The sequence below is a fragment of the Otolemur garnettii genome, unplaced genomic scaffold (assembly GCF_000181295.1).
Source record: "Otolemur garnettii isolate 467f Iridium unplaced genomic scaffold, OtoGar3 scaffold00016, whole genome shotgun sequence".
Lineage (NCBI taxonomy): Eukaryota > Metazoa > Chordata > Mammalia > Primates > Galagidae > Otolemur > Otolemur garnettii.
This window is the reverse complement of record NW_003852411.1, coordinates 19,538,763-19,549,481: the sequence shown is the minus strand read 5'-3', so window position 1 is coordinate 19,549,481 and position 10,719 is coordinate 19,538,763. Positions and strand designations below refer to the sequence as shown.

Below are 10,719 nucleotides of genomic sequence, written 5' to 3'. Positions count from 1 at the left end.
TTGATATGATTTCAGTTTATTTGAACTTTTTAAAATCTGTTGTGTGGCCTCACATAGGTTGATCCATGAGTTGAGAAGAAGAATGTGTATTATATAACTACTGCATAAAATGTTCTATAAATATCTATTAAGCCCATTTAGTCTATAGTGTCAATTAAATCCTATGTTTGTTGTTGTTGTTGTTGTTGTTGATTTCCTGGCTGGATGATCTGTCTAGTGCTGAAAGTGAGTGTTGAGGTCTCCAACTATTATTGTCTTGGGATCTCTCTCTCTCTCTTTTGCTCTGATAGTTTTTGGTTTATATATCTGAGTGCTCCAGCATTGAGTGCATATATATTTAGAATTGTTATGTCCTCTTGCTGAATGAATACATAATGACATTCTTTTTCTCTTTTTATAGTTTTTGTCTTGAAATCTATTTTATCTGATACAAGAATAGCTTCTCCTGTTCTTCTTGGTTTCTATTTGCAAGGAATATTTTTTCTATCTTTTTACTTTCAATTTATGTGTGCCTTTATTGGTAACATGGGCTTCTTATAGACAACATAGGTCTTGGGTTTTCATCCATCCAGCCATAGACATTCATTCTGTCTTTCGATTGGAGACTTTAGTCCATTTACCTTCAGTATTATTATTGAGAGGTAAGGACTTACTGCCATGTTGTTATTTGATTAAAAGTTATATTTTTAGCCTTCATCCTACTTACCTGTGTGAAGGGTCTGAATTTTCAGCCCACTTCTTCATTCTTAAACTCTCCTTGCCTTCAGGTGAATTAAACCACTCCAATTATTGGTTTCCTTGTTTGAACATTCTGAAAAAAATAGTGCTCCCTCCCCTGATTGTTGTGAGGAATAAGTAATGGCAATGCCAGTATTTTGTAAAATGGGAAGCATGTTTTAGATGTTGAGTGTTATTAGTATTAATCTCTCAGCTGGAGTGTTCACTTTGAACAGAAGTGATTTCATGTGGAAGAGAGATTAAGTTTAACATTTAAACTTTTTGGGTTCCTAAATATCTATTTATCTATTTTACAGTTACATATTTCAAAATACATTTTAAGTAAGAAAAATTCATAGTTACTTACAATTGCCATTCCTGAAATAATTAAGTAGATTCCTTGTGGCATTTCACCTTCTTTACAAATGATATCTCCATAGTCAAAATAGGCAGGTTTGGCTCTTTCCTGGATGAAAACAACAGAAGAGAAAAGGAAAGTCAACACAAAATCATCATAGTCTACTTTTCTAAATATAAATAAGATTTTAAAGCTAAAAATGGTTTTCAAGCAGCATAAAAATATAAACTAGATTCTTGATTTATTAAAAAATTGTAACATTCTCACATACCACATCAACTTTTACTAATAAAGGGAAAGCAAAATAAACTGTTGGTTTTATGATAAGTACCTAGTACAGTAACTAGTACAGTACAGTAACTGATGTAAATACCTAATGAATGAATGAGTACATTAATGAATGAAAACCTTTTATTTCCTTGCTCCTACTTGGGACATGCGTTATAATGATAAGCTAAACAAATTCCCTGCCTTCAGAAGAATTTTTAGTTACGTTGGGCAGAAATTTACAATGAAGTGTAATAATTATGACAGAGGAGATGGCGTAATGCCCTATAAAAAATACGGAAAAGTCACAGGACCCTGTCTTATTTATTCAGTGAGACTTTACAGAGGAAGGGCTAGCTAAACTGAGACCTGAAAATAGAGTATTAGATAGCTGGGATCAGATGAGATGAAGACCATTGAGGGCAGAAGATTCTGTACATGCAAAAGCGCAGAAGCAAAAAGAATATCTGCAGGTAGGGTACCTGCAAAAGATTCCTTATGTCTCTGTCAGGGAGGGATGGAGATGAGGGCTGAGTTACCCATTAGCCATCAGTAGGTACAGTGCCTAGAGTCCACAATACTTTTAAGGACTCACAACAATGTTTAAATGTCTTTTAAAATCAGAAGGAGGGGAGATTTTTAGTTAGAGAGAAATGTTTTAGTATATAATACTAATATATTCATCTTTGTACTAACACAGTCATGAGGAATCATTTTAATACTTTTTAAAAAAGGAAGAGGCCCACTAATGCAAAAGTGCCGAGGGCCATAGTGCTCATCAGGCTTCCTGCAACTGCTCTGACTTCATCCACTTCCTCCATCACTGCTTCTGCCACGGGGGCCTTTGTGATGCTCCTTGAACACACAGGCACGCTCCGTCTCAGGGCCTTGTGCCTGCTATTCCCTTTGCCTGGAGGGCTCTTCCCAACAGGGTTTGCTCCCTCACTTCCATCACAAGTGTCACCTTATTAGAGAATCTTTCCCTTACCACTCATAGGAAATAGCTGCCCCTTTTTTCCATCTCATTTTCTCCATAGCACTTAGCACAATCTCATAGATTATAGGTTTTATGTGTTGGTGTTTACTGTGTTTGTTGTCTATTTCCATTCATATAACATAAGGTATACGAAAGTAGGGACTTCATCTATTTTGTTCCCTGCCCTGTCCAAAACATAGAACAGTATCTGGTTCATAAAAGATATGCAATAGATATTTGTTGAAAAAGAGTCCAAATTCCTATAGCAACACTCAGCTGACTTAGGACCACCTGTGAACCTGAATATACCACTGTTCCCCTATCATACTACACTTGGTTGGTTTTAATTTTATCTGCCTGAGCTGTGCAGTAATTTAAAAGTAAATTCTATTACATAATTTACATATAAAAAGAAAAATAATCATAATAATTTTTTTTAATTTTTAAAAACCTCTTCCAAAGTTAGCATCTAAAAGTCCAGAACTCCACAACAAAAAATGAAATGAGATTAAGAATAATCAGGAAACACAGATATCTCATCCTAAGCAGACAAGCCATTGTGAAAAACTATCTTCATCCTTTAGGCTCAAAACCTGGGCTCTGCTGGGCCTCTGTTTTGGCTTAACCTGAATTGGCCCAGGCAGGATTCATACTTGCAATATGCTTTTCTGTTAATCTTGCATTAAGGAATGGAAAAATGGAAAATAATTATAGTAAAATCTGAGCCAGTCTAGAAGACAGACTCTTTACCTTGAAGAATTCAATGAGAACTTCTTTATTTTCCAGCCAAATGATATTATGAAGGTATTTGTCAGGAGTAGGGGGTGGGATTGCCATTGGAAAGTTATTCAGTGCTTTTATTTTTCCAAGAAGTACCTAAAAGCAAATAAAATAATGATTATCAGATTCTGTAACAGAAAACTAACAGCAGGCAAAAGCTAAGAAAATCTAAATAAACTACTGTTAGGTAAATTTAACCTTGATTTTTTTGACTCACAGCTTCTCTCACTCTTATTTAAATTCCTATAGGCTTTTTGGCCCTTTTCTCCCCTATATTACTATTTTCACTGATTTATTAACTGAGATCAAACCTATCATCTCTATTATCTACTTAACACATTTACCCTACATTAATGTCAAATTTTCTAAACTTTGCAGTTGATTACTATTCAATTTAATGCCATCTTCTCTCAATTTTGATTTTTTTTAATTTTTTTTCTTTTTTTTTTTTTGAGGCAGAGTCTTACTTTGTCACCCTCAGTAGAGTGCTATGGTGCCATAGCTCACCGCAACCTCATTGTTTGGGGCTGATTTTCTGGCCTCAGCCTCCAGAGTAGCTTGGACTATAGGTACCCACCACAATGCTGGGCTATCTTTTTTAGAGAAGCGGTCTCACTCTTGCTCAGGCTGGTTCGAACCTGTGAGCACATGCAATCCACCTGCTTTGGCCTCCCAGAGTGCTAGGATTACAATTTTGTTTTCATGTATATGTCTTGCTTCTCTAAGTCCTTATTTTGGAGGATACAGTTCCAACCTTGTGGCCTCTGAGAAGCCTTGTCTGGTTTCCTCCACAAGGTAAGAGAGAATCATTTTATCCTCTTTATTCTTCCCGTATACCTACATATCTCCATCACAGAAGACATTACATTGTAGTGTTATTATTTCTACTTACATGTCTCACCCTTCATATTATATAACTTTTGTTAGTTGGATGAATAAAGGATTAAATGACAGAACAATGAACAGTTCACAGACTTTGGGGCCAGTGTTGTAGTAAATATCCCAATTTCCTCAAGAGTCCAGAGCGGTATCCAACATACCTTTACTCAATTGAATTGAATAGATTTTCCCATCTTATGAGCTGGCATGGATAATTACATCCCTTTCGCTGGCATTTAAGCAATCAATTAGTAAACAATCAATCAGTAACTGCTGGGTGATTCAATTTACCCATTATCTCTCTGAATACACCTGTTGGAAAAAACTCTCTCCTCACAAGGGCTATTATTGGTTTACTTAATTAATGGGCATCAAGCATTTAATTGTTTTATCCAGCTTTCAAAGTGATAAAAGGAAAAAGAAAATATGAAACAATACATGTGGAGGTGTAACTTGAAGAACACTATAAAGTAGCCCTCCTCTTCCCTCAGATGTTGAGAAGTCATATCACCCATTTAGTCCTCTCCTGTGATGTTACAGAAAGAAAAGAGATAGAGCCTTAAGGGGGGAAAGCTGACCTAGCCCACACTCACTTCCCTTCTGGGGTCACGGAGAGGGTACTTTGTCTAGGGAAGGACTAGAATCACACAGCTCATGGCGATCCATGGCTGGGGGGTGCCAGTGACAAGGAAGAGCACACAACATCCAGAAACAGTGTATCAGGGGGCAACGCAGACAGAACACAGGATCAGAACTTCTGCTGTATGCTAGGAAGGAGACCCTTACATGGGAGTAGAAAGAACATTCTTATTTTCTACAGATACAGTTTTGATGATAGGTGTAAAAGAGTTAGAGGACTAAACACAGCTTTCCCTTCACCTCAAGTTCCTAATTTTCTTGCAAATACATTTATAATATTTCAGAAGTCCATTTTTTAGCTAATGGATCAGGGTATCTTTCCTGCTCCTTTTCTCTTAGAACCTACCCTTTCCTGGGCCCACCAGCACAGGTGCACACACAGACATGCGCGCGCACACACACACACTGGCTGGTCCCCTATATACCGTGTAAAGATCACGTGACACCATCAGTGGGCCTGGGCTGTACATATTCCATTTTGCAGATGGAAAAGCAGAAAAATCTAGTGAGTCTACAAAAGGAGCTAGGGGAAGATGCCACAGAGGACAATGCTGATAGGAAGTGAAGAATCTGGAAAGCTTTCTAGGTCCTCGTTCAAGTCCCTTCCTGAGGCCTGGACACTTGGCCTGGCTATTGAGGGTTCTATAAGACACTCTGTATCCTTTTAATAAACTCCTAATCCCATTTCGTAACCAAGCTTAGCTCAGGTTCATTTTTGTCACTTGCAACCCAGTCGTTTTGACTAGTGAAGTACATCAGGCAGCATGGGTTGCCATTGGCATTATCAAAGGTGTTGCACAATTTCAGAGTTAACACCTGTGGTTAAACAATTTTTTCCAATCTGCCTCCTCATTATACCCAGCTAAAGTAGTAGGGCTGGCTGGGCTGTTAACTTGATGGCATGAAGCATAATGGGAAATTGCTCTCTTACCTTATTCATCTCAATGCCCTCATGTTTATCAATAATGCCTCTTGACCAAAGGAAGGTGAGATTCTTCAGAGCCTTAGAAATCACATTCCGGATCGCCTGCTTAGTCTTCAAAGCAATGACAACATCGCGACCCTCATGCTCTATGAGTCCTGAAGCAGATAAAATTCAGTAAGCAACCTGGGCAATAAGCACAATAACTAGTATTCGTATGATGACTTAAAATTTCCAAAGTATTTACACACTATCCTTTTATTCCAGAGAATTCCTGGACTAGAGTGAAAGGACTAGAGTTACTTTCATCTCCATTTTATAGATGAAGAACATTGAAAACTGACTCCCCCACCAGTTGAGAGAAAATCACTGCCTCTTATTCCCAGGGCTTCTCCTCCGTATCTCTCTTAGGGAACTCATCACATTACAGAATTACTATTTTTTACGTATCTGTTTCATCCTCCATATTGTATTTTTTTTGTTGATTAAATGAATAAATGACTGAATAAATAAATTTCTTTCCTCTGAAGGAAAGAGCCCCTGGACTTTGGCCGGTGGGTCTTTCTGAGGTCAAGTCACATCTTTCCGCAGTAAACCAAGAAGTCATGGAATGGACTGTGAGTCAAAGTTCAAACTGCATCTGTTATATCTTTACAGTCTTAAAACTGAGCACAATGCCCAGCATATGGAAGGTATTTACTCATTTTTTTAATGGAAATAGCTGACCAGTAAAGTGAAAGGTAGCAATGATCAAGAGATTTCAGCATCAATACACCTGGGCTACAGAACCGGTCCACCACTTACTAGCCATAAGGCCTCAAACAAGTCAACCTCTCTAATAATACCATTTGACTCAGATAATAATTATAAGGATTGAATGAGATAATATAGATAAAGCAGTTAATAGTTCCTGACATAATAAGCACTCAACAATCAGTAGCCATAACCATATGGTAGCAGGCACTCCCTTTTACAGGACTGAATCTAGAAAACTTGGTAATGTTTTATACTTATCTAAAACATAATATAAAATGGCAGTTCCTAGGCCCCTAATCTCTAAAAGCATAGAAATAAAAATCTGCCAATATGAAAAATGAAAATAGTGGGTCACGGGATTTCTGAGACAGTGCCAAAATATTCTGACCTACTATCTCCAAATTAACACTCCCATTCATTAGACCAAGTTCTTTACATTTTGACTAGAAAACAGACTCACTTTTTAAGGTCTACCCATCTTTGCTTCCCATACCTGGCCCATTACCTGCGTTCAATATGAAATGCATAAACAAATAAGTGAATGAGAGCACAGACTTATCTTCCTTCCATTAAATTATAGAACAATAAGGTATAACTTCAGGAAATCATATACTCTCTGTGGTCGCCAACCCCCAGGCACAGACAGGTAGTGCTCCGTGGCCTGTTAGGAACTGAACCACAAAGCACCACTTCCTGAGCTCTGCCTCCTATCCCTTCTCTCCACCCCCATCCGTGGAAAAGTTGTCTTCCATGAAATTGGAAGGATTCCAGTCCATGGCCTATCAGGAACTGGGCTGCCCAGCAGGAGGTGAGTGTGGTCAAGAAAGCAAAGCTTCATCTGTATTTACAGCCACTCACCTTCAGTTGCATTACTACCTGAACTCACCTCCTGTCCTGTTTCCATCTCCCCCTGACCCCCACATCTATGGAAAAGTTGTCTTCCATGAAACCACTCCCTGGTGCCAGAAAGGCTGAGGACTACGGCTCCAACTACCTACCTAGTTCTCTGACAGCATCTCGTTTGTTGGTTTCCAAAATTTTATGTATTTTCTGTAATGAATTAGGAAAAACATGCATCTCTTACTACACCAAGTATACTTCTGGCTTTAAATTCTGAGAAAAAGAAGTATGGTAGAGGAAATCTCCCTTAGTCAGATTTAGGAACCCTATTTGGTTCAATTCTTCCCTCCGGGTCAATTCTGCTGCCTCCCCCAGCTCAGACCTGAATTGCAATGCACGTTATATATAGTCAGTAGCTCACATACCTGCTGTGCCTAATAGTTCTCAGTAAAGATTAGTGTGTATTCCACTGTGTTCCAAGGAAAATTCTCATAGACAGAGCCTGACTTGGGAATGAGCCAAATGAGCAGCTATTTTGGGAACCAGTCTATCAGGAGCACAAAAGCAAGTGGAATAATGAGAAAGTGTGCTGTTGATTAGTGTATGTTTCCTCCAGATAACTGCTTACAAAACTGAAGAAGTAACTCCAGTCCAGGGCTAACCAATCTCTGTCCAATCAATCATACAACACAATACATATAATACAAGGTATTGCCAGATGCCCACTATACCCCAGGCACTGTTTCTCATGAAACTGAGTCTTTGGGGAGCTTGCACTTGGCCACAGCCACAGTTCTGAGACCAAACATCTGACAGTTCCTCAAGGTTGTCAGGTACAGATGTCTGAAGCCCTGCACCCACATAATGCATGGCAGAGTGCTTTGGACGGGGAAGAACTGGTTTGTTATCTAAAGTTTAGGCAAAGTTTTTGTTGCTTTTTTCAGTTTTTTGTTTCAGTTTAGATAAATATCACATCTAATAAATCTCTTATTTTGAATATAAGATTGAGGTGTACGATTTTATTAAAGTGTTTCTTCTCACTTAATAACATTGAATCAATATTGAGAAGGTGCCAAATTACTAGCCTGTCTATGGCACCAACATACTATGGTCCAGCCCTGCTTGTATTGGTGCATAGACAGCAGCTAAACCTCTTTCGTACCAAACCAGGCTGACAACAACACTGTAAGGCTGCTGTAGAATGACATTCCACAAGAAAGCATAGGAACCAGCTCCGCCTGCAAAGAGAGTACAGTTTTGAAAGCAAGGACATACCCATGTTTACTTCTCTAAAGGAGAGTGAGCTGCCACAGGCCAGTTTCCAGAACCAAGTCACTTTCAGAATAAACACCAGTTTGATAACAAAACACATTTCAAAGAGGCATTCAAACCTTTACCTCAGGTCTCCTTTAAAAATGCTATAGGAAATTTATTTCATCGCTTACACATCAAGGCAACTGGCCAGCAAATTTCCACATCTTCTCCCAAAGTCCTCAAAGCACATTCTTAACTCCTCCCCTCACTGGCTCTGGTTTTTCCTTTTCTTTTCTTCTTGTTTCTGAAACCTCTTCTCCTACCATCTTTCTGACACAGATTAACCAAGCCTTTCAGTAGGTCTTCCACTTTTCGTCTCCATTCTTCAAAGTAAATTAACAGGATAGAATTGTTGTACATGAACGTTCAATCCAGTAAGGGTAGGCATCTTCACAGCCTCCTTCCCTCTTCTGACTTCAGACAGGAAAGAGCCTCTCATTCTCGGCTAAAAAATTGCCATCACAAAAAGTAGATGTCCCAACCAGACAGGGGTCCTCAAGCTTTTTAAACAGGGGGCCAGTTCACTGTCCCTCAGACCGTTGGAGGGCCAGACTGTGGGCCCCAGAGACGAGTCGGCTGCTAAGCAGGACAGGCAGCAGCGGCAAAAACACCCAGCAGGCTGGATAAATGTCCTAGGCCGGGTGCATGTGGCCCACAGGCCGTAGTTTGAGGACCCCTGCAGTCTGTCCATGGTTTTATGTACACACCCACAATCACTGTATCTAGGGCTTTAGTTAAGCAGGATTTAAGTTCATCATCAAGTTAGAAATTAGGAGTATCTTCTTGGGGGCGGGACACAATTATAAGAGGGACTTTAGCTAACAAATGCAATCATCATAACCTAATTATTTGTACTCTCAGTAAATCCCAAACAATAAAAAGAGAGAGAGAGAAATAAAAAAATATAAATATAAATATAAAAAAGAGAAATCAGGAGTCTCACTTGGACTGAGAAAATTTCTTTTTTTTGGGGGGGGGGCGGGTTTGAACCTGCCACCTCTGGTATATGGGGCCAGTGCCTTACTCCTTTGAGCTGAGAAAATTTCTTTCAACTACAGATACTGTTCAGTTTAGACCTTTATTTATATATATGGTAATATAAACCCAAATCACCAAACATTAGGGAAGTGGGGGACAGAGTGAAAGACAGAAACCCAACACAAGAAATGGGAGAATGAACTCCAAGCACGCAAAGTAGAGAATCTTAAAGAGATTCGAGACAATATATAGTAGGGTTGCTTTTTTTTAAGAAAAAGAAATAGTTGCTATAAAAAAGAAGCAACAGCAATTTGTAGAGATCAAAAAGTGATTATCCAAAAAAAAAAAAGACGGTTTAATACATGGAGCGAACAGCAGAATGAACACAACTCTGGATGAATTAGTAACCAAGTTAAGGGATTCTCATTGCAAAGAACAGAAAGTTGAAAGTTATGAGCAAAGTTGAAACAGGGACTAACTCTAAAAATTCAAAAATCTGTTTAAAAGGGTGTTAGGAGAAAACACAAACAAGAGGAAGAAAGATGGGAATCTTCAGACTGTAGGTCCTGCCTAGGACTATATGGGGGAAAGCGTCTTTACATCACACCTATACATATCCTAGTGAAATTCCAGAATTCTAAGGATTATGAGAAAAGGTTAAAAGCTTCCAAAGAGAGAAAGAAAGTAAAATCAGACATATCAGCAACGTTGAGGAGGGGAAACACCTTCAAGTTTAAGCAAAGAAAATGGTTTTGGAGAGTCAAACTATTAATGATGAGACCAAAGTAAAATAATTTTAGAACTATAACTCTTTGAATCTTATTTAAAAAATTACAGGCATAATTCAACACAACATATCGGTGATTTTCAACTGGCATGCCATGAGAGGAGCTTAGATGTGCTGCAAAAAATTTTAAAGATCATTAATTCAATTATTCTCAAAAGAAGTTCAAAGCACAGTCACTATATCCTTTTTTTTTTACTGCTTTTTTTGATCAACATAATTTAAGTGTGCCATAGAAGCTTAACTACAGGTTCAAGTGTACCGAGATTAAAAAGGCTGAAAAACACTGCAATAAATCAAATGGAAAATAAAAAGAGGTTCACATGGAATTTAAGAAAGAGCAGCTAGGCTCGGCGCCTATAGCTCAACCGGCTAGGGCGCCAGCCACGTAGACCTAAGGTGGCGGGTTCGAATCCCCAGCCCGGACCCGCCAAACAACAATGACGGCTGCAACCAAAACATAGCCGGGCGTTGTGGCGGGCGCCTGTGGTCCCAGCTACTTGGGAGGC

At 38.9% G+C, this 10,719-nt stretch overlaps 1 protein-coding gene across 1 annotated transcript in view; it reads right to left on the bottom strand.

Moving 5' to 3' along the window:
- The window catches only part of SLC9C2 (solute carrier family 9 member C2 (putative)), a 70,351-nt gene that overhangs the window by 13,397 nt on the left and 46,235 nt on the right, over positions 1-10,719 (bottom strand). Inside the window, exons 18-21 of the mRNA XM_012802591.1 lie at positions 7,293-7,344; positions 5,548-5,696; positions 3,069-3,194; positions 1,085-1,183 (exon numbers count right to left, since the gene is read on the bottom strand). Coding sequence (XP_012658045.1) covers positions 1,085-1,183; positions 3,069-3,194; positions 5,548-5,696; positions 7,293-7,344 — 426 coding nt within the window. The remainder of the gene's footprint in view (positions 1-1,084; positions 1,184-3,068; positions 3,195-5,547; positions 5,697-7,292; positions 7,345-10,719) is intronic.